General features: G+C 49.0%; 2 protein-coding genes across 6 annotated transcripts in view; one reads left to right on the plus strand and one right to left on the minus strand.

Moving 5' to 3' along the window:
- The window catches only part of IFT43 (intraflagellar transport 43), a 78,489-nt gene extending 75,587 nt beyond the window's left edge, over positions 1–2,902 (minus strand). For 2 of the 4 annotated variants that reach the window (XM_036913124.2, XM_036913123.2), the window contains exons 1-2: positions 2,799–2,900; positions 1–93 (exon numbers count right to left, since the gene is read on the minus strand). In XM_036913124.2, coding sequence (XP_036769019.2) covers positions 1–93; positions 2,799–2,852 — 147 coding nt within the window. In that variant the 5' untranslated portion in view covers positions 2,853–2,900. Of the gene's footprint in view, positions 94–2,659; positions 2,724–2,798 lie in introns of those variants that run through there. The other 2 variants (XR_005030437.2, XM_057488304.1) reach the window with 2 other exon arrangements.
- TGFB3 (transforming growth factor beta 3) lies at positions 25–26,634 on the plus strand. 2 transcript variants are annotated; one of them, XM_036913116.2, is made up of 8 exons: positions 25–166; positions 6,487–7,709; positions 15,096–15,259; positions 15,549–15,678; positions 20,330–20,437; positions 22,135–22,306; positions 24,437–24,590; positions 25,478–26,634. In XM_036913116.2, the coding sequence occupies exons 2-8, from the start codon at positions 7,358–7,360 to the stop codon at positions 25,634–25,636; spliced, it is 1,239 nt and encodes a 412-aa protein (XP_036769011.2). In that variant the 5' UTR covers positions 25–166; positions 6,487–7,357; the 3' UTR covers positions 25,637–26,634. The 2 variants fall into 2 exon arrangements, with proteins under 2 accessions (XP_036769011.2, XP_036769010.2); XM_036913115.2 differs by having other exon boundaries at positions 28–166; positions 6,484–7,709.
- The last annotated feature ends 1,160 nt before the right edge of the window (positions 26,635–27,794 follow it).

Raw genomic sequence — 27,794 nt, forward strand, 5'->3', positions numbered from 1 at the left:
CTCTCCGGTCAGAGTTGAAAAGGAATTCTTGTCACTGAGATGATTCTCGGCTTGAGCTGACACCTGTTGAGCTCGGCGACCCATCTTGGCTCCCTGTAAGGAGAGATGAGGGGCAATGCTGACCCAAATATCTTTGAGCCACTCTGAGGACAAGAACTCTGGGAAGGTAAGCAAAGACAGGATTTACGATGACATGGTAGGGGGTGGAATTTGAGAAGCCTGAATATATTCTTAGATGTTTCAAACCCTTAAAGCACCTGATGTCGTTTCTATTTGACAGGAGCCAGGAAATCCATAGGTTAATGATCACAAGGTTATCTTTTACCTGGCATAAACTTTTTTCTACCCCAAAAAATGCAGCTAGAAATTCCTCTAGAATGGGCAGAAACCTTATGCCGCAGCTCAGGGAAGAGAGTGGTAAAGACTTTCACGTTCCTATGCAGCACTCTGGAAGGCCTAATTTCAAAGCTGCAGCTTGGCAGGAAAATGGTTATCAGAAAGGCTTCTGGGGGAAAGAATTCCGAAATTCCGTGGCATTTGACACCAGAGAAGTAAATAGCATTTGCTTTGACATACACACTAATTGGATTTGCACTTACAGACATTAAAAGAAATCTCTTCCAAGAATTTTGAGACATTGGCTTTGGGAATCAGAACGCTTCAAATTCTGAGTCATCAAAAGAATCATCTGCAGGTGTTTCCCAAAGCTTTCCTGGGGTGGAGACTCTGTGTCTCAACTGCTTCCCAGCACATAAACAACATTTAATTTAGGGAGCCTAGAGGGTGTTGAAATATTTATATTTTCATTTGTTTGCTTTTTTAAAAACCAGCATTAATATAAGCACTTTTAGATCTCATCTGAGGTAGCTTCAATTCTCACAATAACAGGGACTGGGACTGATGCCCCTTTACAAATGAGGAAATTGAGGCCCGGGAAAGCAAGGAAGTGGCAGACATAAATCTAAAAGCAAAATCTTCTGTCTTCAAATCCTGAGTTCCTTCCACTAAACCATGCTGGAGTTTAAGATGTTCTAAGATCGGATTTCACCAATATATTGAGAGGACTTACATGAAAGCTGCATAAGAACCCTGAGGCGGTGTTTACATTCCAAATTCTAATCAATAATTTAGGCTTCAGGGATGATGCAAGTAACCTTTTTGATAAGTGGCTCCTTTTCTATGGCTGTCCTTTTCCATCTGTCATAGTATTTGGTATCTGAATAATGCATACTATGTGTAATGGTTGTACTAAAACAAAAATCCAGTTATCTTATTTCTAAATGCCATTTACAGATGGCTTCTCAAATAATTGTCAAGTACTTAGGGTTTTGAAAACTTTTTGAAGACCCTAGATAAATCCATGGGAATGACTGGTAGGAAATACTACTTTATTACCTGATATAATGTATTTAAAATGTACATTCTGCTTATTGTCCATTTTTCCCCACTAGATGGTAAGCCCAATGAGGGCAGTAACTTTTTTTTTTCACTGCTATATGTCTCAAGCCCATGGGACAATGTCTTTTATACAGTAGGGTCTCACTTTGTTGAAAGAATGAATCATTACATTCACATCCCCAGGGACTGAATTTCACACATCAGAAAGGCTTCCTTGATCAGTCAAGCAACCTGCTTCATCCTAAAACAATCTGCTCCTGTCCCTCATATCTCACTCAGAAGTGTGGTACTCTCCGGTACCTTGGACCCCATGCTATGATGGCACTTCAAAATATTTAGCAATTCCACAGCAGAAACCAAAGACCTGCTGTGTGGCCCAATCTTTTAGTGATGGTGATCTTGACCAATTTCAAAGGTAAAAAAGGCTTCATGTGGCTTTGATGGAGTTAAAAACAAAAAACAAAAACAACACTGAACTTGGGTCTTGAATGTAGATGGGTTTACTCTATCTCTCTATCTATCTATCTTACCTATCTTTATCTATCTATCTATCTATCTATCTATCTATCTATCTATCTATCTATCTATCTATCTATCTATATCTATCATTTTGGGTAAATCACAGCCTCAGAAGCAAGAGCTGCTACCTTCTTCTAATAACTTAGCATAAGCCAGGCACTGTGTTAAATGCTTCCCATGCATTATCCCATGCCTCTTCACTAAAACTCCTTCCAACTATTATCAACATCTCCATTCCAGAGGCAACAGCTTTACCCTGTATTTGACCTTGAGCCCCCAATACCTAGCCACTCCTCCGTGTTATAAATCCGGGTCTCGATTTCCTTTACTATAAAACTGAGGTAACGCCTACCTCCCTGTGGGGATTGCGGGCAAGAAAAGCCCTCCCTATTTGCCGGCCTTCCTTGCATGAAACAGTTGGTTTTTAAAGTTCAAGAGAAGTTCGTGAAGTTCTGGCATGTTAAGTCCCAAGTGAAACGCTCCAGGATGGGTCCATGTGAGACCCTGGTCAGGGACCCTCCAGCCATCCCACAGAAGTCCGTTCTAGGGAAGATCGCACTTGGGGCTCCCGACAGCGAGACGGGCTGGGAAACTTCCTACCGGTCCCACAGGCCGCCAGGGGCAGGATATGTTTTCTGTTTTTTGAGAATTTCAAAGCAAACCCCAGGTCAGCAGCGGCGCAGCCTACGGCCGCCCCGGGGGCGGGGCGGGGCGGATGAGGCCGCTTCTTCCCCGGCCTCACCCCGGCGCAGCTCAGGGCCTGTCCTCTCCGGCCGCTGGGGACCAGCCGGGCCAAGGCGCTCTAGGGAAGCCAAGGACTGCGAGGTCGATCCTCCCCACCCTCCAAATCCAGGCCCCAAGCCCCCCATGTCCGTCCTCACGAAGGTGGCCGAGCCGTGGCGCCGCTCCTCGCCAAGGTCCAGCAAATCCTCCATTTCTCTCGCTGCCGCCTGACGTTGCTTCCTGGAAACCAAGCGGCCCAGTGGCGTCCCTGACTACGGCTCCGCCCGTCCATCCCAAAATTTAAAGGGTACGCCGCACTGTTACTGGATTCTATGTGCCACTCTCCAGTTTAACTAAATCTTTCCTAAACCTGCCTCGCTCGACTTATGGAAGAAACCTCCAGATATTAAATCTCACAAAGGCTGTTCCTGTGGGACTGTGAAAAAATGTTAGTCTTTAGGAACTGTCTACATCTGTAGCTAGGTTTAAATACATAAATTATTAAGTGCAAAGCACTAATGTTGTCATTATACTGATTCTTCCTATTCGTATGACCTTTTGCAATGTACAGAGGATCTTCACAGTTATTATCTCACGTGCAGGGCAGAACAACATTTTGTGGGAGGCAAGATAAGTTGAACTGTCTACACTGGACAGATGGTAAAACAGGCTCCCAGGCATAAGGTGGTAATAAATGGTTTATAACAGAAAATGCAATATATATAATCTCTGCTTTCAAGAACTTTGCAGGAAGGCTGAACCAACATATGAAACCTGAGTGGTAATAATATTCAAAAGTACAAATAATCCTTCCAACAACCTCTTAAGTAAGTAGCAGTAGTATCTCTGTTCAGTAATCAAGGACACTGATGAGCAAAGAGGTGGCTTGAGGGAAATCACCTGAGTGCTAAACTGGCTGCCAATCATTCTCCTAGGCCAGCAAAGAAAAATGTTTCCCAAATGCCCAGACTAATAAGACAAGCAAGTTGAATCTTCATTGACTCTCCATTTAAGATCCCCAAGTCAACACCACTGGCCAAAACCCTGGTCCTGGTCAGCTGGGACCCACTCAGGGGAGGCTAATGGCCATGAAAGTAATATCCCCAATTACCATGCTGGGAGGTAAGGCCTAGATGGCCACACTTAAAAGCAAGGACTTGGAAGTGGGAGTAGCACCCCTAAAACTGGTTGCAAGCATTTCTTAAATACCCAGTAAATTATTCAGCTCAATTGATCACCCTCACCTATCTACTGGGTAGGGCCACGTGTCAGCACCTGTGACAGCAAATTGGCTTGGCTGTTGGAGGAGTTGAAGCCTCATCCCAGCTCTGCCATAACTACCTGTGTACCTGAGCAGAGCCCTCTCTGGACCTCAGTTTCCTCCCTTGTTATTATCCTAAGAGATTATACCTAAATCTTTTATTCACTAACTCTGATTCTCAGTGAGAATAGCCTGTTAGATATTAACTTGAAGAAAAATTCGTTGCTAAAAATACAAGAAATATAGGCTCCAACGAATCCCTTATTCCCTTTGTCCCTGGCACCAGATGAGGAAGATGGATTAATCTTTGGATTTTTCTGTTTCTTGTAAGCTCATAGCCACTTCTCCACCACTGTATAGCCATTTTCCAAACTTTCACTCCCACTTCTCTAACTTCCTGAAAGCAAACGGTGAATGGTGCTTACTTGGGCAGAAAAAGCCTTCGAGTAACGGTTTCTAAGCCTTGCTGAACACCTGAATCACCTGTGAAGTTTGTTAAAGAGACAAGTGCCAGGATCCCATCCCTGGAGACTCAGTCTTGGTAGAGGTGGTGTCCAGAAGGATGTAACTTTAATAAAGTTTCCTCCCATCCTGTAAGTGTTTGCGTAAAGGCCCCAGTAAGACCTTCTCTGATCATCATATTTTTAATTTCAACAGTCCCCAACTGAGACCGTCCCCATCCTCCTTCCTGCTTTATTTTACACCATGGCTTTTGTATTTTATCATACTACCTAATTTACATATTTATTTAGTTCATTGCCTTCCCCACTGCCTCCCCTTTGCCTGCAGAATGTAAACTTTTGTTTGTTGGTTCGTTTTGTTCACTGTGGTATCCACAGAGCCTGGAACAGTGCTGGCATCAAAAACTGTTTCTCAAATGATGGTTGAATAGCCAGTATGGTATAGCAGTTAAGTGCACAGACTCTGGCAATAGATTCCCTGGGTCCAAGTCTCAGTGTTGACACCTATTGGCTGTTAAGACCTTAGGTAGGTTACTTTTAAGCTTTCCTAGATTTTCTCAGCTGTCATTCAAATAAAAACAGTGTCTACCCAAACGAGAAAGCTTGTGTGAATTATCACCTCTGCCATTCTCAAGCACTGTGGTCTTTCAAACGGTTCTGTGCCTTAGTTTCCACAACTGTAAGATCAACCACTGTATCTCTTCAGTTAGCCGCCCAGGAGCAAGGGGCAGGAGCCAGACTTCGCAGGAAGGGTCCAGTTAGGGTCCAGGAAGGGTGAAGTGAGGTGGGGTGGCAGGGAGCTGCACTTGATTCCTAGGACGGCGATGACTTAAGAGGCGAGACCTATGTTGCAGGGAAGCAACGTGCCTTGCCCTTCCTAGGCTTCTCCAGGGAAAAGACCTAGAAGTATAGGTTTCCTAGAGGAACGAAAGCCGAGGGAAAACTTCCCCTCACCCATCTGAGAAATGGGCTAGGGCCAACTGCTGACTGCGCTGGCTGGCGCAGCTCCCTGCGGAAACCTCGGCGGGGCGGGCGGCTGCGAACATCTGGAGGACATTTCTGCGAGAGCGGCTGCAGAGCAGGGCTCTGGGAGAAGAGGTGCACTTGTATGCACGTCGGGCCGAGAGGGAGGCAGCTCCCCAAGGCAGCCGGTCCCGTTCTCCTCGCCCTCTCCCGTAGCCCCTCTTCTCTAGCCCCCAGCTTCCCCCAAACCCCCAGCTCCCCTGCCTTCCCGCCTCCGACCCGCGGAATCTCCTTCACTGGCGGCCTCGTCTCGCCAGAGGGCACCCTCGATCTGCCGGAAAACGCCACCATTTTCAATGTCCCTGGAGCATCTCCAGGCTTCAGCGAGCCGCCCGACTCCAATCCTGTCAATGAGGAATCGAGGCCAGGATCGCCGCGGAGTGAACCCAACTCCAAACCGGCCTCGCAGGCCGGGCGCCTCCTCCCCAACCGATGGTGGGCACGGCCTCCCCTGCCCAGGCCCCGCGGCTTCCCTGCCCCTGCCCAGTGTCCCGCCAGGCAGGAGGCGACCCGGGAACGGGGGACCAGGGCGGGAGCGAGAGCCGGACGGAGGAGAGGACGAACTGACAGCTGGCGAGAGGGCGAAGTAGTTGCGGGAGAAGGAGGGAAGGGATTCGTCGGAGTAACTTTCCAGAAAAACAGTCAACGTGTAGCAGGAGCGACTCCAAGAGGGGGGAAAAAAGTTCAGTTACCACGTCGAACGAGAGAACTCGCAAAGTATTTTTCAAATGGGCTCGGCTTTTCCTGTGCCTGTTTAAAACATTAAAATCGTGCAGCTTAAGAGGCTGCGCGCGCTGGTCCCTCCCTCCCCCACCCCGGGCCAGAGACGTCATGGGAGGGAGGTATAAAATTTCAGCAGAGAGAAATAGAGAAAGCAGTGTGTGTGCATGTGTGTGTGTGAGAGAGGGAGAGAGGGAGAGGGAGAGCAGCAGGAGGGAGAGAAAGGGAGGGAAGCAGAAAGCCAAGTCCAAGGGAATGAGCGAGCGGGGAGAGACAGGGGGAGAAGCCTGGGAAAGGAGGAATAACAGCCTTGCGGAGCGGGCGTGCAGGGAACTGGCTTCTATTTTATTTTTCTTTTCTTTTCTCTTTTTTAAAAAGAAGCAGGGGACAGAAGCAATGGCCGAGGGAGAAGACAAGCCGAGGTGCTGGTGACCCTGGCCGTCCAAGTGGATTATCGGGGCTGCTCTCCGGGGGCCTGTCCTCCCGGCCTTCCAATTGCACATAACCCCACTTCCCAGCCAATGAAGACAAGAGGCAGCGTGAACAAAGTCATTTAGAAAGCCCCCGAGGAAGTGTAAACAAAAGAGAAAGCATGAATGGTGTGCCCGAGAGACAAGTGTGTCCTGCGCTGCCCCCACCTTTAGCTGGGCCAGCAGCAGCCCAGCCCTGCCTCTCCCCACCTACTCACTGGTGATCTTTTTTTTTTTTTTTTTGGTAACTTTTTTTGTTCTTTTCTTTTCCATTCTCTTTTCTTATTCTCCTTCAGGGCAAGGCAAGGATTTTGATTTTGGGACCCAGCCATGGTCCTTCTGCTTCTTCTTTAAAATACCCACTTTCTGCCCATCGCCAAGCAGCATTTGGCAATATCAGATATCCGCTCTATTTATTTTTACCTAAGGAAAAACTCCAGCTCCCTTCCCACTCCCAGCTGCCTTGCCACCCCTCCCAGCCCTCTGCTTGCCCTCCACCTGGCCTGCTGGGAGTCAGAGCCCAGCAGAACCTGTTTAGACACATGGAGAAGAAACCCAGAGCTACAAGGCACACAGTCGGCTTCTTCGTGCTCAGGGTTGCCAGCGCTTCCTGGAAGTCCTGAAGCTCTCGCAGTGCAGTGAGTTCATGCACCTTCTTGCCAAGCCTCAGTCTTCGGGATCTAGGGAGGCCGCCTGGTTTTCCTCCCTCCTTCTGCACGTCTGCTGGGGTCTCCTCCTCACCAGGCCTCCCAGCCCCCCTGGCCTCTCTCCCTGGCGCACACATGAAGATGCACTTGCAAAGGGCTCTGGTGGTCCTGGCCCTGCTGAACTTTGCCACAGTCAGCCTCTCTCTATCCACTTGCACCACCTTGGACTTTGGCCACATCAAGAAGAAGAGGGTGGAAGCCATTAGAGGACAGATCTTGAGCAAACTGAGGCTCACCAGTCCCCCCGAGCCATCGGTGATGACCCACGTCCCCTACCAGGTCCTGGCCCTTTACAACAGCACCCGGGAGCTGCTGGAGGAGATGCAGGGGGAGAGGGAAGACAGCTGCACTCAGGAAAACACTGAGTCGGAGTACTATGCCAAAGAAATCCATAAATTCGACATGATCCAGGGGCTGGCGGAACACAGTAAGTCCAAATTCTCGCTGGGCTGCCTGCTTTGGGGGGTTGAGCCGGAGCAGTGGTTCCACAGAGGGGGGCCTAGCAGCGACTACACAGCAGGGTGTCCCCAGGTCACCCATACCAAGGATTAGGAGGTGCGATGCACACTCTAGGCTGGGTAGGTGGGTGGGAAGGACACAGAGCCATTCTGGTAAAAGCCAGGCGCTTCTGTGAGGCTCAGAGCCCTGGAGTTGAGTGGCTTGCAGGACTCACATCACATCCTGGACTGATTTTGCTTTGGAGTTACACTGTGCTGTCCCATTAGCATGCAGGCTCTGGCACATGTGATCAGATAGGTAACTGTAAGCATATGAGTGTCAAAAACGGACAGGGACAGCTCTCTCAAGAGGCCTTACAGTTCCACAAGTATGGAGACCTCAGTCTTCTTGCTTCTTTTCACGACTTACTGTGATACGTCTCTGGTTCCGTTTTTCCAGTTCTTGGAAAGAAGAGTATACCTGCCTTAAATTAATGTCTGTCAAGCTTTTCGAAGCCTAGGGAAAAGACAGCTTCTTGCTGTCTAGGCCCTCCAGTCTACTCCACACACGTGACCCACATGAGCGGTGTGTGTGGCTGAAGGGTACATGCCTCTGTTCACATGTACATATGCTTTAGGGCGATGCACAGTCTGGCTGTGTACAGCAAACAGTTCATGCCTTGCAGGCCTGTGGACATGGGGAGAGCAGGGTTGCAGCTCTGGACGTGGATGTGATTGCTGGCTGCCCTTTTGTGTCTGCGTGTCATGGGAAGAGTGGGTGAGAGGTGTGGCTGTGGGTGCAGAGAGGACATGTGTCTGGGAGTGTGTCCTCCCAGGAGGCTCCCATCTGTGCTGAGAAGCTGGAAGGCTTCTGGGTGAGATGTCTGTGTGTGTTTGCACACGTGTGGAAGTCATGTGTGTTTACTGAACGGAGGTTTAAAAAACCTCAATATGAGAGAGAGAGAGACTTGGCAGATGCTGAGAAACTGACAGCCCGGGAAGGAGGAATGTGAGCCACTCATGGGCCAGGGACTCTGGGAGCAGCTCTGTTTGCTTTTCCTACCAGCAGGTGTCCTCACCACGCTGACTCCCTCAGCCTGGGCTCACCTGGGAGTGGGGAGGAGGGGGGCTTGGAGCAGGCGGGTGAGGGTGGTCACTAGCGGGACTGCAGGGGTTGAAAGGAACCTGGCTTCAGAGAAGGAAAACGAGTGGGTAGCTGATGGGTGGAGGTGCAAAAGACCCTACTGGGAGCTGGCCCATGCCAGGTCCAGGAGCCTGTGGTTACCGGCGAGGGGTTCCCACTCCCGTTTCCTGTGGCTGCCTGGAGCCTTAGGATGTGGCTACTGTGTGGGGCAGAAGCTGGAGGACGAGGCAGTAGTGCTCCCTGCCCAGGGTCCTCTAGGTGGGGCTGGCTCAGGGTCTGCCAAGGACCTTTAGCTCCCAGAGGCACAAGTAGCTCAATGGCTGAACCCCTAATTCCCTGGGCAGCTGCAAAGGCAGGAGACAGTGGCCCGGACACGGAAAGATGTGGGAAGTGGAGGCCTGTGGCATCTGAGGAGAGTGCAGGGCGAGCGGGAAGGACTGGGACCTTAATGATCCGGGTCAGGAGGAGGAGTCCTGGGGAGGAGGGATTCTGAGTCACCAGGGCCCACCCAGCCTGGAATCCCAAGCTGAGAATGAATGAGCCCGAGGGATGCAGGGGCACACAGGTGCCAGAGGACATCAGTGTTGTGCAGAGACTCAGGGCACCACCAGAGGACAACCTTGGGAAAAGTCAGGGCAGGGCTGCACAGATGCTGGGCAGCTCTGGGCTGAGCACCAGGACCTTGTAACTGAAGCAGGCTGGGGTGGCCCTGAGGCCACAGAGCTGTGGTCAGGCTGGGCACAAACCCAGCTCAGTAAGCACGATGCTGTGTGTGACGTTGTGGAGGAGCCAGGGGCCAGCGGGACACGATGCCACAGAGGCTCACAGGTGCAAACAGGAAGTAGGCCCAGACTCTCCGCAGCTGTTGGAGGTGACACAGAGGCTGAGCAGACTTGGCCTGGGCCCACCCTGCAGCTGTTCAGGTGCTGAGCCAGCCCTGGGAGGCAGAGGAGATGCACAAGACACACTAATTATAAAAAAGGCCATGGGCAGATGCAGACGCCCAACAGATGCTGAGCAGGAGCAGAGAGCCCATCGTTAGAGTATTGGGGTAAGGGGACCTGTCCTGAACTCAGGAGGGCAGGCAGGGGGTGGCACTGGGTCTGTGATGGGGCCGTGGCAGGCCTGGATGCCAGAGTTTCCACTGGGGAGGTGATGAAATCACATGCCCTTCCACATTGCATCATTCCCAGCCCACTCCCGCACCGAGGGGGAAGTGACAACAGGAGCTGGAGCAAGGAGGTGGTGGAGCCTAGAGAGCAGAGCACAGCAAGGAGTCAGTTACAGTGGTGAAGGAGAAAGGGCTCCAGGGTGAGAGCAAAGAGGATAGGGCCCATCCCCTGCCTCTGCCCTGTCAGATGGGGTCCCGGAGTTCACTATCTTACAGATGAGGAGACCAGAACATGCATCAGTTAAGTCATTTGCCCCAAAATAGCAGGGACTCTAACCTAGACATTCTGCCTGCAGAAGGCATGCTTTCAAGCACTGATGCAAATGTGCAAAACAAACACCTTAAGTCCCACCTTTAACCTGTAGGCTCCAAGAGGACTTTGATTTACAACATGCATAAATCACATGTTGGACCAAGCAGGAGGGGTTGGGGCTGTTACCTTAGGAACCCTGGTGGCAGATTGCCTAGGGATAACTGGGTTGTTCGTTCTTAGCTCTGCCTATTTTTAGGGCCAGGAGGTTGATGCTGCCCCAAACATTCTCCCAAACTCAAAGAAAGGGTTTTCTTTGTTGAATGAATAGTCTCAAGCAAGTGAGGCAACTACACCATGTGGAACTGGGCCAGTGACCTCAGCCTGTTTCCTTATCTGTAAAGTCGTAGATCATCTCTGAATTCCCTTTCAGCCGAAACAATTTCAGGTAGAAATCTGGGATGATTCAACAGTCTCTGCTGGGGAGTGAAGGCAAGACTCTAAGCCCTGGTATAATTTGCCAGGGTTTTGCTGTTCTCCAGGACAGTGCATAGAGGCTTTCTCTGATGGCTGTGGTGGGGAGGGACACAGCTTTTTCAGTTCCTTTGTCATCCTGGTTAATGAGATATAACCAGTGTAGGTGCTGACTTAACTTCTGGCTTGTAATTATGTGTTTGGCGGGAGATTCTTGTTTTCGTCCAAGGGCGGTGCTAAGAAACCAGCAAACTTAGAGTTCCTGAACAAAAAGAAAACTTGGTATTTTAGCCTTTCTCTTCTGGATGTTACAGTTAGATTTTGTTCATTCTGGAAATTAAAAGACGTTTCATGTTGAAAGAAGTCATTTGTACTAAGTGCCTCTGCCCACTGCACACGAGGTCAGTGTTCTTCCAAGCATGGTCTAGAGTCTAGGTAAATGTGAAAAATGTGGACTCCCAGGAACCGACTCACTCTTACAGAATCAAAATCTCTGGGGGTGGGGTCCTGGGGAGTCTGCATTTTCAACAGGCTCCCTGTTGATTCTTAAATTATCTGAAGTTTAAGACTCAGTGAAGTGTAACAAAACCTTTTCTTAGTGGATGGCAAACACAAGTGCCCACAGAGGCCAGGCAGCTAGTGCAAATTATCAAGAAGAAAAGCCACAGCGCAACCACACCATGACAAATTGCACAGGACCCTTGGCTGCAGGGGAATAGAGAGGGTGTGTAGGGGAGGCAGGTGGGAGACCTGGGCCCTGTTGAGAGAGGGCGTCCACTACTCAGCTTCTGCTGATTTTTGCATTTAGAAATGTGGGTCCAGCTTGACTAGATCTTACTATTTCCCAGAAGAGCAGAAAATCTGGATCTTTCTGTGAAATTTCCCAATTTTTAACATAGGCTTAAAATGTTTATGGGCTTCTAATTCAAAATTTTAAGAAATGGTGCAGTGGCCAAAAACATGTCTAATACATTTAAAGGTTAACCCATTTAAAGATTAAATCATGAAATCTGTGGTTTCTCAAACTTCCAGAGCATCTGGAAGCCATGGTACCCTTTGCAGAGCAGTATAAACTGTGGTTATCAACCATGGATGCACGTAGAATCATCTGAAAATCTTAAAAAGAAAGAGAAAGAGAGTGAAGGAAGGGTGGAAGGAAGGAAGGGAGGGAGGAAGGAAAAAAGGAAGGAAGGGAGGGAGGAAGGGAGGAAGGAAGGAGAGAAAGAGATCTCTGGACCCACCCACTCTGGTGTAGTCAGAATCTCTGAGGGGGTCCAGACAGCATCTGTTTTTCTCCAGGCAATTCTGATGTGCAGCCAGGCTAAAGCAGCATGGCCACATTGCTGTACATGGTCCCCTCACTGGAACCAGCAGCAGCGATACATACAAGCAAAGGGACATCTAGGAGCCCAGGTGTCTGAAAACATTTGAAAAGGCATGGTCTAAACAGGGTCAGCTGTTTCCAGGTTTTTCTATGAATATTCTATATGAATTCTTTGTTTATTTTTCTCTCCCTATAGCAAAAAGAGAAAATGGCCTCCATCGATACATATGTTTTGTGCAATGGAAAAAGTTGGTCATATTTTGACTTTAAAGGTGGACCCCGTTAGTCCAGCTCTCAATAACACTAGTGTCAGCAGAAGCATGCCTTAACCACTGGGAACTGGCTCTTGCCTGAGGCCTAGGTTGGTACTCAAGGCCTATTTCACGGAGCCCTGCCACATTTTGTTGGTGAAAACATCCCTCCACTAGAGGATCTTTTAGGTCCCCTCTAACTTCCAGAGTCTCCACTTTAATAAATGAGGTATAGTTAGAAGACCTGGGTACCACTTCTGCCAATTACTAGCCAAGTGACCTTGGGAAAGTCATTTAATTTTTCTGACACTCACTTTTCTCATTTGTAAAATGGTAAATTTTACTTATTCTCATTCTTAAGAATGTTAGAGGGTCAGATAAGTTAATAAAAGCCCTATAAAATGTAAGGTGGTATTTACTGCATTTTGTTTATTTACACTCTCATTCCACAATTATTTAAAACACCATTATTCTTATACAGTGGATTTAACTGCCAAGAAAATTACATTTACATTTTCTTTTCTCTCCTAGGCAATTCTTTTTTACTCACTAATGATTGTGTCTGAGCTGAGCTCCTGTCGGTTTGCTTGGGTCAGCTTATTCATGTGTGATCCTGGCCAAGACCCCTCTGGACATCAATTTCTTCATCTGCAGAGGGTTGCACTAGATGATCCCTAACATGCCCTCGAGTTATCAGAAATCTATAGAGCTCAGTGATAAAGATGGCCCTTCCTACCTCCTTCTTGAAGTCTCCTTAGAATTCCAAGAGGGTGCATCCTAGAGAACAGATACCTGATTGACATGCTAGAAGAAACAAAGGAGGGGTGGTTACTACAGTGTCCTGAAGACCCTCTGAGTTCACCGCTTCTCCCCATCTCTTGACTACACTCTGACTCTCCTTATTGGCATGCACATTTTCTGTTCCCCTTTTCCTTTTTACAGCAATGTGCACATTGCACTGGCAAACGCTTTATTCCCTCTTTTAACAGGTATGGAGGCACTGTTATAACTGAAGCCGTACTGATGACAGCTCCTTCAGGAACGGAGTTTGTCAGTGCTTGAGAGGGCTGCCAGTCCAAAGAGCTTATCCATGTCCAGAGGGGTACAGACTTGCAAACTTAAAATTTAAATTGCTAGCACTGATGCCTCTTTCTGGTTCTGTTTGAAATGGTTTAGGGAATAGTTGGCACTATTTGTTCTTTCAAAGCCAATTATTAATCAAGGCTTCATTAGCTAGCATTCACACATTTGTTTTCCTAACATCTGTTCCATTAATTTTCTAAGAACCAGTGTCAGGTCCACCAGATGGCAGTTTCCAGAAACACTCCCTCATCCTTTCCTAAAGCTCAGTAGCACATTTGCTTGTTTCCAGGCCTCTGATCCTTCCCGCCTCATCCGTGACTTCCTACACCACCCCTCGGGGTGATATGAGCTCATTCCAGCCATGTCCATTATGTGTGGAATCTGGGTCCATGAGCTTGAATTTCAAGGTCTGGCTATTGTTACCATTTGGGCAGAAAGTTTTTCTTTGGGTGTTAATGTTGCTCAGACCTTGAGGTTGTAAAGTGTACAGGAGAAAAGACAGGATCTTTCTCTTTCTTTTCTCCAGCTCTGAGGGGTGGGAGAGAGCATTTGCTGCTTTCTTTTTTGTGGACAGGGATGAAGAGGCCAGTGGGGTGCCAGAGGCTGGTGCTGCACATGCTGTCAAGGAAAGAAACCCTTGGACAGAAAGGTCCCAGTGGTGATGGGTCAGCTCATCTGAGGAAACATCTGTGGGTCTGCCAGGCTCAAGATGAGGGCTTTGTGCCATACCAGTCCTGCCTCATTAGGTCTAGAACACAGTGCTGATGATGTCACTGCATTGCTCTAACACTTCCCATGGCTCCCTACTGTTTGTGGGAGAAATCCAACCACTCAGTCTGACATTTCAGCCTCCCCACCACCAGCCCCCAATCCACTGTCTTGACCTTGTCTCACGCTCTAGCCTGACTGCTTTGGGTTCCTCTTGCTCACTTGCATTTCCTGCCTTCTCTACCTTTGCGTTCAGCTGTCCTTCCAGGTACAATTTCTTTCCTCCCCATCCTCAAACCCTTCCCTCCTGTAGGACCCAGATCAAATGTCTCCTTTTCTGTGAAGAGCTCTGTTCCCTCCCTGCACTGATCTCTTTGCAGCAACCCCTGGGCCTCTCCAAAGGCCCTGGACACTTGCTCTCTGGCCCAATCTCCTGAATATCAAACTACTTGAAGGCAGGGGCGTGTTGATTCACTTGGGCTTTCCAGTGTTAGCACTATGCTTGGCACATAGTATTTGCTCAATACACATTTGATGCATGAATAAATGCCTAAATGAACAAACATATAAATTAATCAACTAGCTTTGAGATAATTAACCTCCTAGGGGGAATTGCTGAGATCTTTTGAAAATCTGTATTTTCTAAAAGAGTGGGAAAAGCAGGCTGGAGAGCCTGCCGGATTTGGGATTGGGAGGCAATGGGAGAAGGGGCAATTATGTATGTCTGGCACCAATTACAGTCATTGGTGCAGCGTCCTGGGGCTCTGAGGCCTCTCTGCTCCTTGCTTGGGCCTGTGTGTGATTCCAGGGCCACCAGGGACCTTCCTCCAATTTTCACCTTTAGGTGTGAGGCCTCAAGCCTCTAGGGAGGTACAGGTGTGACCTGGGCCATTTGGCAAGCACCCCTTGGCCATGCCCTGCTCCTGTGGGTCTCACTCATTTTGTGCCAATCCCCACTTGCTCTCTCCTAGACGAGCTGGCTGTCTGCCCCAAAGGAATCACCTCCAAGGTTTTCCGCTTCAATGTGTCCTCAGTGGAGAAAAATGGAACCAACCTATTCCGAGCAGAATTCCGGGTCCTGCGGGTGCCCAACCCCAGCTCCAAGCGCAATGAGCAGAGGATTGAGCTCTTCCAGGTGAACCCCCTCCCAGACAGAGGCCACACAGATGGGAAAGCCAGCCTCTTTGTCATTATCCATAAGGCTCCAAGATGCTCGGCAGACCTGGGAGTGAATCCTGCCTTCTCTGAGCCTTCCTTTCTGTCTGTGTCTGGATTAAGAGGATTAAGGATTAACTGGGGCTCTTGGAGGAGTACTCAGGGGCTTTTTGCTTCCTCCTGCTCGCCTCACCTCTCCTTCTGCACTGTGACCCACGCTGTGGTCCTCCATCCTGGCCTTGGAACTTAGTCCTTTCTCTGCCCTGTAGATACTCCGGCCTGATGAGCACATCGCCAAACAGCGCTATATCGGCGGCAAGAACCTACCCACACGGGGCACCGCTGAGTGGCTGTCTTTTGATGTCACTGACACAGTGCGGGAGTGGCTCTTGCGAAGAGGTAGGTTGACCCTTAGGTTGTAGCATTTTGGAAGGAACCTAAGGTCCTTGGTCCTTCATGAAACCGGGGAGAGGACAGAACTAGGGGAGTCACTGATCTGGGTTCACAGCTGAGCTTTTCCACTGACTCTGCATCCTTCATTCCTTCACTCAGCTACTATTTATTCAATGCTCGCTTTGAGCCAGGCCCTGGGGATGCAACAGTGAAAGGCAGGTGAGGTCCCAGATCTCATGGGGCTTTTTCTCTGGTGAACATTGACAAATGGAAATTCCAGATAGTGACCTGTACCATCGAAAACAGAAAGAGGGCAATAATAATGACTGGGTGGGATCTGACACTGGAAGCTCCAGGGGAGCTCTATGAAGAAGGCGTTTGTGCAGTGCGATTTGAATGCTGAGGAACCAGCCTGGGATGGTCAGGATCAAGGAGGTGCTAAACAAAGGAGACCCTGCAGCCCAGGCCCCCAGGGGGACAAGCTTGATCTGTTCTAGCAGCAGCAGACTGGTGTAGCCAGAGCTGAGTGAGGCTGGGGGTCAGAGAGATAGCTGAGGCTGTATGCATCAGGACCTGTAAGGCCATGGTCAGGTTTTAGGACTCACTCCAAGGGTGATGAGAAGATCTGGAAGCACTATAAGCAGGGCTGGTGATGTGCGGCGAGGTGATTTGGTTTCCATCTTTAAAAGACCCCTCTGGTTGCTATGAGATTAAGGCAGGAAGCATGAAAACCAGTTAGGGGCCATGGCAGCAGGCTGCGTGAGAGCAAGAGTGGCTTCCGCTAGGGCAGGAGCAGTGGGTATGCGGATGATGTGACTTTGTTCTGTGTTTTGATGGTGAAGTCAGTAGGACCAGCTGATGGGTTTTGGGGTGTGAGGACACAGCAGGAGTCTAGGAGGACTTCTAAGATTGGGACTGAACACTCAGGTGGTGACACTTACTGAAATGGGGAAGACTGGGATAAGAGCAGGTCTGGGAGCAGGTCCTGTTGTGGCTGATCATGTTTGAAGGGCCTGGTATTCACCAGGTTGAGCTGTCCAATAGGTATACCAAACTTCACACATCCCTAGTATCTCCCCAACTTGCTCAGTTTCCTCACCTGGAAAATAAGGGAATGGTTCCTTCCCTGCATGTGTCACAGAGCTGTTTTAAAGAGTGAATGTATTAGAGAGAACTTCTTGGCTGTTAGCCTGTTACATGAGAGTAAGATAAAGAAACTGAGGCCCAGAGAAGTGGCTTAAGCAGGGTCATCTGGCCTGGATGAGAACTGGAGTTTCCTCCCTGACAGTCATGGTGCTTCATGACATCATACTCTGCTGTTTCTGCCCTTCTTGACTTGGCGGTCCAGCCTAGTCTGATGTTTGGTTTGGGGGGGTTACCTATGGCGGTTCCACCGTTCCTTCTCTCCCCACCCAGTGAAGAGTTTTGTACCTCCATCAGCCGTGTAGAGCCACCGTCCACATGCTGATGTCCAGAGTCCTTGGGGCAGATGGGTTCCTTTCTTCTCCTTGATGTTTTTGGAAATTAGGGGTTAAAGCTCTGAGACAGTGATCACAAACTATTTGGCCTACATATTGTTTTAAATTTAACTACTGTTCAACAGTTTTTCTTCTTGCTTTCAAAGTCAGGATATTTCACATAAAACTTGGACTTCTGGCTTTTCTTGAAAAATCAGATTTCCTGGTAACTATCCACCAGAGATGAGTAGTGGCCACCTGCTGAGGTGGGGCATGCCTTCTTCACGTCACCACATGCTCCACCATTACCCACTGTTTCCCAAGAGTAAAGCTGCCAGTCCCTATTTAGCATGATATGCTGGCTTGCTTTGCTCATTTCTGTAACCTGCCTGGGCTCTGAAGGAATCCAAATTTCCAAGTCCCCATCTAAGTGGCATTGCCTGGTGGCTAAGCTGGCAGATCATGTGCTGGGATTCCATGGGCTGTCTCATCTCTAAGGGTACCCAGGAATTCTATCCTATATCCCCTACTGAACACAAAGGCAGAAGCCTAGGAGAACCCACGTGGATCAGCTGACAGTAGTCCTGTTGGGAATTCTGACTCAGACTGCACTCTGCCTAGAGCCCGACATGGCTACAGAAAGGAGAGGCCAGGGAAATTAATCTCTTAGCTTCCCTGTCTGATTTTGATCAGCCCCACCTGGATTTCTTTGAAGCCCTGGGCACTTGAAGGAGGAGTTCTTATTTTCACAGCTGCAGAACTCAATGAGAAGTTTGCATTGAGAATGATTTCCATCCTCCTTGAGACATCAAAAAGATAATTTCGTAATAAAACCTATGGGTTCCCCACCCACCATTGCATTGCTGCCAATTCTGAGGTTAGTTCTTCATTAGAAACTTCAGTTCCCACTCAGGCAGATGTTGCCCACCCCTTACACAGGGGAATCATGCACAGACCTTTACTTGTGCAGAGCTCATGAGCTTCTGCAGTTTTTGACCCCAAACAAGGCAGCAAATGGATTCCAAATGGAGCAGCCGTGGTGTGGATGGATAAAGAAACTGAGTCGCACACATGGTCTTGCATTCATTCAGCAAACATCTGAGAGCCTACTGTGCACCCAGTTCCCAGGCAGCCATCAGGGTGGGGGGGTCAGTCCTTGTACCTCTGTGCTATTACTCCACACAGTCTGAGTTTCTCAGGGTAGAGAGTCAGGCCTCCCACAGCAGGCTGGGCAGGAAGCATGCCCAGAGTCGTGGCTCCGGCTGGGGGGATCCTGGGAAAGCACAGCCCTTGTGTATCCCAGTGAATGTGTGGGCATCTTCCTGATGGTCTCCGTTGCCCCCTCTTTGTCCCTCCTTGCCTCTAACAATTAAGAGTGGGGCTGCCCATGTTTGAAACTTGGCTCTCCCACTAACTGGTTGGGTAAGCCGTTAATTTCCCTAAGCCTCAGGGTCCTCATCTGTACAATGGGGGATGATACTAGTTCTGCCTTTGTAGGATTATTGTGAGTTATTATAATGATTAATGCATGTAGATCCTTAAAGTGGTACTTGACAGCTACCTGCTGAGCATGTAGTCATACCCATCAAATGTTGGTGGTTATTGTCATCACTGCCTGAGCCCTCTATGTGGACAGAGCCTATTGGCCAAGCCAGGCCACCATCGCACTGGTACCCTAACCCTAACTCTCCCCAGCACATCTGTCTGCACCTTGACTTTCTAACTCACAGAATTGTAGAACTGGCCCACTCCAGGTCTCTCCTGGCCTGGCTTCAACTCTTTTGTTAAGAGGAGGTATACTGTGAAGCCCATTTCAGCGACTTCGGCTCCTTCCTTCAGCTGCCTTAAACCTGGAAGAGAACGCTGCTTATGCCAAGCTCTCTACTCGCTTTTTGTTCTGTAGCTGGGGCTCAGCTTCTTTGCTGTATTGCCTCCCGCCTCCACAACAGAGCTAGCTTTTTGGAACAGACCAAGCTTAGCAGGTGTCAGTGTGTCCCTGAGGCTGCCCTGACTTGGGGCAAGGTAAATGAGGCTGGATTCTGCACTTTGTGGAGGAAGGGATTGAGCTGGCTTTTAACTAGCAGCACTGGGACACCCAGGCCTGCCTATAAGTAACTCGAATCTCTGGGGTGGGCCGTTACTGCCCATGAGAAGGATGCTGAGTTGGCCTGGGCTATGTGGGGTTTTTCCTGATGACTCCAGATTTCTGTCCTCAGGTTTGCCCCAAGGCTGGATGCTCACACAGCCTCCAGGCTTCCTCATGCTCATTCTCTCTGAGCTCATGTCATCTGTGCCCTTGGCCATGGCCCTCTGCCATCCCCGGCCTGTGCTCTCATTTCACAGCTGTCTTCCTGAGCGGATTGTTGTCCCACAGGGAGCCATGCACATTTCCAATTTTCCCAGAAAGTGAACAAAGATGCCCAAAGAAGAGAATTCCAAGTGACTTTTACCTCATTCTTTCTTTTTCTGTAAGGAAAATATGGCCACATATAACCATGATTTTCATCTTACCTCCTTGGGAGCTGCTCCCTCCCTCGGTGTCCAGGACTGTGGCCGTGGCACAGAGGCTTGCATCTTCCGCCCACGTGGCCTCTGCTGCCTGTTGGCAGGTGACCTTGCCTCCAGCATCACCTCCTGGCCTTTAACCCCAGGCTCAGACTGTGCCGTCCTCCTCCATCCCGTGGCCCTTTGACTCACTGCCTCTCTGCTCCAGAGTCCTTCAGTGACCCCTCTTCCCTTGGCTCTGCCAGCCCCCTGTCTTCCCTTCATCCTTCCTCAGCAGGCTGGCTTCAATATCTCTTCTCCCAACAAACACCTAGGTGCTGTGACTGTTGGTTTTCTTCCTTCCTGTGTCCTCATTTTCTTTGCCCCCAAGTAGGCAGGTGACAATTTTTCCAATATCATCATTTGGAAATAGGACACTGAAAATGTTAAAACTCTCCTTCCTAATGCCCGTGAGTTTATGCCTCCATTGGTTGTTCATAATGTAACAGAAATATGAGCATGTGGCAACATGTGCATGAAAGTCCACTCTAGCTTGCCAGCACTTTCTGTCTCCCAGGACCCTCAGTATAACTCAGTTCCTGTGCCTGCCTATGGGAGCAGAGGCCCCTGACCCACCCATGTAGCGGGTGGGTGGTGGGCATACTTCCCTATCACACAAATTGCTTTTCTCACCAACTCTGTGTCTTACTTTGCAGAGTCCAATTTAGGCCTGGAAATCAGCATTCATTGTCCATGTCACACCTTCCAGCCCAATGGAGATATTCTGGAAAACATTCATGAGGTGATGGAAATCAAATTCAAAGGTAACAAGTGGATGTGTACAGTAAGATGCAGGCAGGCAGTTAATGAGGCAACATAGGACAGGAAACCCCAAGAAAAGGAACCAGGCTCCCTGACAGAGATGGCCAACTGTTCTGTACTTGAGTAATTCTGCTTTGCCCATGTGTGGGATTTTCTGTTTATAGAGATAGAGACGACCTTAGCATGTGGAAGGCAGTGTTACGCTGGGAGGAGCAGTGCAGTCATGGAGGCAAGCTGGCCGCCGCTCTGAGCTCAGTCAACAAGATGGAGAGGAGAGCTCCTCTTTCTCAGGGTTGTCATGTGAATGAAATGAGATAACAAAGATAAAACACAGTGCCACAAATGCTCAACAGATAATAGTTGTCTTCCTCTTCCCTAAAAGAAATGAACTTTGGTGGCCCTGAACATGAGTGCCCTGGATGGAGCTTTCCAGAAGCTGCGGGCCCACCTGATCCTTATCCGGGAGTCAAACGGGTTTGAATGACCACTTCAGGCCTCAGGGAGTTTGTGTTGAGATGGTGAAACAGTTGAGAGTCTCTCTGGCTTATCAGAAAGGAAATGTTTCTAAGGCGCTCATCTTCCAGCCTCCGCATTTCAGGGAAGTCCTCTTTTCCTTTCATACTCCCATCCTGGGTAACTGAGGCATGCCTGCGGCCAGCTGGTGTGTCAAGCTCAAGCCAACCAAGTCAGAGCTTGTGGACAGAGGCTTGTCTGAGGCAAGGGGCAGGCCTCTCTTGGCTCTTACCTTCTTGGGCTCTATTTCAGAGCTTATTTTTCCTAAAAGCCAAGCACTTGACATCTAGTCACAGAACCTCAGGGTTCAAAAGACCTCTGGAGTCCTACCTACAGGCCAGGTTAGGATGGAACACGTCCACTTCAGTAAACAGATAACTTGTTCATAGAGATTCAGAAAGGGAACTTTGAGATCGAGGCCTCCCATCTGTCTCAGGTCCTTTCTCGTGCCCCTTCGTGAGATCCAGGTCCATTCTGTCACTGTGCAAATTAAACTGCTCATGTTCCTGTCCTTGGTGGGGGAGGACAACAGTTGGCAGTTGTCTGTCACGAAACAGATATGCTTTTAGTTGAGAGTCTAATTCGGTTGCCTGTCTTTTCCTTTTCAGAGGAAATAATGGGTTTCTTTCCTGAGTGTGTTTGCTAAGCTATTTATCACACACTTCACTATCTCCTCTGACTTTGATAGTGAAAACACTGTGAAACTCTAGGTGCCAAGTGAATGTTAACAGTCATTCAGTCCTGTTCCTTCGGCTCCCACTGAATCTATTGTAAATTGTGACACCTTAACTATAGGTAGGACTGCTTTGCCAATTCAGATTATAAGAAGAGCTCACACCCCAAGATTCTAAATCTCAGAATCTAAAGTAACAACCCGAAGGAGTTAGGTGGGGAAGCCTGGTGACAGGGATGCCGCACGTATCCCTGCAGATCCCCAGGAAGCTCTTGGGAAGGGCTGTCTGCCCTATGAAAGATTTATGTGCAGGAGTCCTGAGGGCATCTGACTGTGAGTGGGTGTCTTGTGAGATCCTTCGACCCCCGTTCCGCTACCAGCCTTCCCCTTCCTGCAGCGGAGCATTAACATGAAGCCCCATCTCTCCCAAAGCCTTCTTCAAAGATGGTGCACACTGTCCCTCCTCCTGACAATGATGGGCTAGATGAGGAAACATCCCCTTCCCTTCTGCAGGTGTGGACAGCGAGGATGACCACGGCCGGGGAGATCTGGGGCGCCTCAAGAAGCAGAAGAACCACCACAACCCTCATCTAATCCTCATGATGATTCCTCCGCACCGGCTTGACAACCCAGGCCAGGGGGGTCAGAGGAAGAAGCGGGCCCTGGACACCAATTACTGCTTCCGGTGAGCCTGGGCCCATGCAGGGCCCACGAACTCCAGGGACCACACTGACGGTGTGCCTGCTGTGGCTCAGCCCCAGGCCTATGCCGCCCTGACCTGAGGGTCCCTGAGGCTGTTCCCAGTGATTTCCAGGAAAGATTTACAACCTCTTACAGATCTCCTTCCGTTTCCCTGGGAGCCCACTCTTCCTGCAGCTCAGCTCTGTACGGGCCTGGATGAAGTAAATGAGGAGAGTGTTGCTAAGATAGTTTGGAATGGAGAGACTTGGCTTGAAGCCTCTCCATGGTTCTCATGTTTTAAAGTACTTATAGGGTATGTTTGTGTGGGGGGGAAATGAATGCAAGAATTACCCCTATGAAAGTTGTGCTCAGTTCCCTACGAAAGGTCCAAGGGGGCTCCTTGGATGAGGGAAAATAGGGGAGTCTTCACTGGAGCTTGAGAAATTAGTGTACTAATGCAGAAGTAGTTGTGTAGCCACTCTGAATAGATTAAAAAAAGACAGAGCCTTTTCCCTTATTTAGGAACTAAGTTCTTATAAGGGAAGGGGATGACAAAGCATGCATAGCAATTACTGAAAGGTAGAAAATGACCACATCCATGACATAGTCTGAGGTTAAAACGCCTTAAGAATTTGGAGCAAGGAGTTCATCTAGGGACACAGGAAGGGCTTCGGGAGGGTGTGGAAGTTGAACATTCAAGGAATAGTGAGGTTTGGGCATGTAGGGATATGGGAGGAAGAAGCACTTCCAGTAAAGGAAAGAGCAGGGAAGGACCAGTTTGGCTGGAAAGGAGGATGCCCCAGTGGAACTGGGGAGAATCAGTTGGGAAATCTTTGATCTGAAACCATGTTTTATGAGGAACATGTAAATGAACTAGGGATGGTAGGCTTGGGGAACAGAAGGTGAAGGAGAGGTTATATAGTCGCTTTCAAATATCTGAAGGCTGGCCTCTAGATAAGCCCTGTGTGGCTCTCAGTCAGCTAGGAATGAATGCCCTTGGCTGTAAGCAACAGTCGCCTAAACCACAGAGGATTTCTTGTTCATAAGCAGCCTGTAGCAGCAGGCTCAGGGTTGGTCTGCTGCCTGATTATGTCCTTGGATACACAGGCTTTCTCTCTAGTCTGCTATGCTGAGTAGGCTGGCTTGCTTTCCGTCTTCTTGCCGGTCACAGTGACTGCTAGAGCTCCAGGTGTCTTGTCCATGCTCCAGGCAAGAAGGGGGAGGAGGCAGAGCCAGTGGCATTCTTCTTCTGCCTGTGACCTTTATAAACAGTTAAACATTTTTGCCATAATGTACCCTCACCCCCTGTACCCTCTTATGCCTGACTGGTTACTGGGTTCCATGGCCACCCCTACCTGCAAGGGAGGCCAGGAAAACAAGTGTCTGGTGCCCTAGACTTTGTGATGGGAGGTGGCAAAGAAGAAGGGAGTGGGAATGGGTGGGTAACAGTCTGCCGTGGTTCACCCTTGGAAGACACAAGGAGCCAGGTTTTGGCCAATAGCTGACTTTGAAAGATCTAGGTTTCAGCAGATATTGAAATACAGGCTAGATGCCTGCATGGCAAGGAGCATTGCCAAATGGATTTTGGCAGGCAACAGAACTGAAGTGGCCTGATAATCCATTTGGGGTGATCTGGGAATCATGAGTCTACCAGAAAGATATGCCTCATTTTGATTTGATGGCCTCTAGATTTGGTTTAAGCAGTCATTTACTATAGTATATAAGTACATGAGCTTAAGTTCGTTTCTGGTCAGGTGCACATTAAGAAGGTAACAATAAAACCAACCTCAGCAAAGCTGAGTTAGCTAATAAACATTCAGTACTTGGTTTTATGTGGAGCAATTTGTGTCTCTACTTTGATTCATGATGTAAAAGGTGGTAGGGCCACCTTTTCCTTTTTTATCTTCCTTGTGCATCATCTTTATCTGCCTTTTATGGCCTTGGGATCATGGTCATGCCATTATGGTTCATACAGCTCCATGCACTTGAACTTGGGATTCCACTATTTAGGGCCATTTCTTTTAGTGACCAGGAGGGACTCTAAAGTCAAATATGAGGGCCATTTGTGAAGTTTTTTTTTTACATTGGTGGTTTCCTTTGAGGTTCATTTTCTGTAAATGTTTTCTCGTTGTAGCAATTTGGAGGAGAACTGCTGTGTGCGCCCTCTCTACATTGACTTCCGGCAGGACCTGGGCTGGAAATGGGTCCATGAACCTAAGGGCTACTATGCCAACTTCTGCTCAGGTCCTTGTCCATACCTCCGCAGTGCAGACACAACCCACAGCACGGTATGGAGCAAGACTCATGCCCTGTGGGGCATTGGGGCTGAGCCAGCCAGGCCACTGGTTAGAAAGAATGAACAGAGGACTGAATGGTAAATGAGTGAAAGACGATCCGGAGTGAGTGAAACCCCGGCCCAGCTCTCTTGGCCACATTATGCCCTTTCAAATGTCTTCCATAGTTTCAACCACACCTTTTTCCTCTAAAGCTGGAGTGCCATACTGGAAATTAATTAGCTGTCATATACCACTCTGTATGTTAGAGATGTGTGCATGTGGCTGGCAAGGAATGTCAGGGCAGAAAGGCTTCTATCAAAGAACTCTGAAAATTCCAGCCTCTTGAATGTCGAAGCGTTTGAAAGACCACGTAAAGCACACAGAAGAAGCTCATATGAAGCAATGGGAAGAGAAAGGGAGAGGGAAGTCCATGACTCTTAAACTAGATTGTCTTTCCCTCAAGGGGAATAAAAAAATAGGGCAGTAATTTGTGAAGCATGTTTGTAGTAGCTCATTCTTGTTACATCCTGTCTGGGGCCATACACTCTGGCACTTACTAATGGCCCCAGGCAGCACTCAGTGAGAACATTGCTCAACGAAGTGACCATTTATAGCTAGGAAGACCAGTATTGTAGAGTTCTCTTAACAGTGAAGGGAATTTCATCATCTATTTAAAGTCACCCAGTAGCCGTTCCTGTGCGTGACAGCTGTCCTCCGACCAGAGCATGTGCCCGCCGCTCCTCCCTGGGGGGAGACCGGGACTAGTCGCTCATCCCACGGAGCAGCATCAGTGGCCAGTCTACCTGTGGCTCTGTCTCCACAGCGGTCCCTTGAACTTGTGGGGGGCTCCAGGCCCAAGGTGTGGCTTTCCAACACCTAAATGTTGTGTCCTCCCCCAGGTGCTGGGCCTGTACAACACCCTGAATCCTGAAGCGTCTGCCTCGCCGTGCTGTGTGCCCCAGGACCTGGAGCCCCTGACCATCCTTTACTATGTCGGGAGGACCCCCAAGGTGGAGCAGCTCTCTAACATGGTGGTGAAGTCCTGTAAGTGCAGCTGAGACCCGGCCTGCGACAGACACAGGAGCGGAGGAGCGCCATTGCCTGACTGCCTGCTCCTCGGGAAACAAAAGCAACAGCTCTCACCTAGGGGCCTGGGGCCCACAACCTTCAGCTCCAGGCAGATGGCTGAGATGGAGGTCCCCTTTTGGGACATTTCTCTTTCTTGCTGGCTCTGAGAATCACTGTGGTCAGGAAAGTGTGGCTTTGGTTAGGGGAAGGCCGAACTCTTCAGAACACAGAGTTTCTGTGTAGACAGGTGGGCACAGAGGAAGAGGGATGGCAGGTTGACACGTGTGGCAGTGGGAACTGGGGTACCCTAGGGAGGAGGAAGGGCAGAGAATGGCTGGGACAGGGCCAGACTGGAAGACACTTCTGACCTGAGGTCAGATTTGCTCATCGCTGCCCCACATCTGCTCTAGGGAATCTGGATCACATTATACAAGGCAAGCATTTTTTTCTTCAGACAGGTTACCAAGACAAAGTCCCAGAATTCTATCTCATACTGCCCAGTATTAAGGACAAATCTGTTATTTTTGCAAATTTTCCTCTTGATGTCAATCAGCATTGAGGGTCATTACAGGGAGAAAATCCAGGTAATGTAGTTCCTGGGCCATCAACTCTAGTGGGCCCTATGGATATGCTGAACTCAGAAGCACAAGCGGGTAATTAACCCTCTCCTGTCTGCCCTCTGGGTCCCTCCTCTAACCTCCTTCTTCAGTCACATTTCCCCTTGGACATATGGCTAGACATCTTCCAGGCCAGGGTACACAGATCTGGATTTGGGGTCTCTGCAGCCTTGGGGCATTAAAGGATCCTCCTGTGCCCCCAAGACCCTGTGTCCATCTGATATTTCTGGAAGCAGGTGCTACATGTGAGGCATGAGGGGCAGTGGCACATGTGCCACACAGTGACTTGGCCCCAGACGCATAGACTGAGGTATAAAGACAAATATTACTCTCAAAATCTTTGTATAAATAAATATTTTTGGGGAATCTTGGATCATTTCATCTTCTGGAAGACTGTTTCTAAAACAGTAAAAGCCTAACTTTAAGGTGGGAGCCTGACTCGATAAACATCCTTTATTACCCTTTCCTTAATTTCATGTCCACATCTATTAACCAGAGGTAACTGGAATCTGGGGCAGATAATCTTGAACACCAAGTATCTTGTTTAGCTTGAAAACCCTGGAATGGTGGCACACGGTACTGCCTTCTGCCAGATGAGAAGACTGAGCTATTATTTGAGTTCCTTTCCTTCTTGCAGAGCAGTTTTGTTCTCACACAGAGGCAGTGGCTCAGATTTGCAGACAGTGTATGAATGCCTCTTCATTTAACTGGGAAAAATCACTTGGTGTGGGCCCTTGTGGAAATGCATTGGTTTGTACATTCATTATAAATTACCAACATCACCGTTTTTGAAAGTCTCATCTCACCCCCCCATAACAACTGAATATTAGAGAAACAATCTGTGACAAATGGCCTAAGAAAATGAGGCTTGTCCTGTTTCAGGGTAAGCCTAAGGAGCTCACCAGGAGCCCCTTTCAGACGACGGGCCTCTTGTCAGGGATCTGGGAATGGGAGAGGCCAGGTGAGGCACAACCCACTGCTCTCTTGTGAGGTCACAGATCCCATAGCGATGCAGAATTCTACTGTGGTGGTACTGTCCACCTGAAAAAACCATCTGCAATGAGTGAGAAACCATCTAGCAGCTCCTGAAAAACATGTGCCTCTACTTAGATCTCTACCACTGGTTAAAAAAAAAAGTCTGTCTGAACTAAAATTTGTAGGTTGAAGGAAGTGTCTATTCTGTGTGTCTGCATGTGTGTGTGTGTGTGTGTGTGTGTAGGTATGTATTCTTGCTCCTTTCAGACTTCTTCCAAACTGAACTCCTGAATTTGGTCACCAAGATTCTTTCCTGCTTTATCCATGCTTAGCCAATTCTAAGGGCGTCTCTCTCAGCCTCCATCCCATGTGGCACCCATTTATTCCACTGTACTTCAGGGTATGTTCCTGCCCCAACCCTGGCTGGTGTGACTGTGTTCCGCATTACCCGAGGGAGCTGGTGGGTCCAGAGAGTAAAGCAGCGTACCCGGCCTTGCGGCCACAGGCCCCTGCAATCCCAGGTTTCAGAACCTAGTCACTTGTGGCAGCCATTCTC

Source organism: Manis pentadactyla, chromosome 11 (genome assembly GCF_030020395.1).
Source record: "Manis pentadactyla isolate mManPen7 chromosome 11, mManPen7.hap1, whole genome shotgun sequence".
In the NCBI taxonomy this organism is placed as follows: Eukaryota; Metazoa; Chordata; class Mammalia; order Pholidota; family Manidae; genus Manis; species Manis pentadactyla.

Bases quoted from the DNA above. Each gene is read 5' to 3' on its own strand.
- TGFB3 (XM_036913116.2), top strand. From the start codon at position 7,358: ATGAAGATGCACTTGCAAAGGGCTCTGGTGGTCCTGGCCCTGCTGAAC. The intron at 20,438-22,134 runs GTAACAAGTGGA...TCCCTTCTGCAG, and splicing joins GATGGAAATCAAATTCAAAG to GTGTGGACAGCGAGGATGAC. The intron at 22,307-24,436 runs GTGAGCCTGGGC...TTCTCGTTGTAG, and splicing joins GACACCAATTACTGCTTCCG to CAATTTGGAGGAGAACTGCT.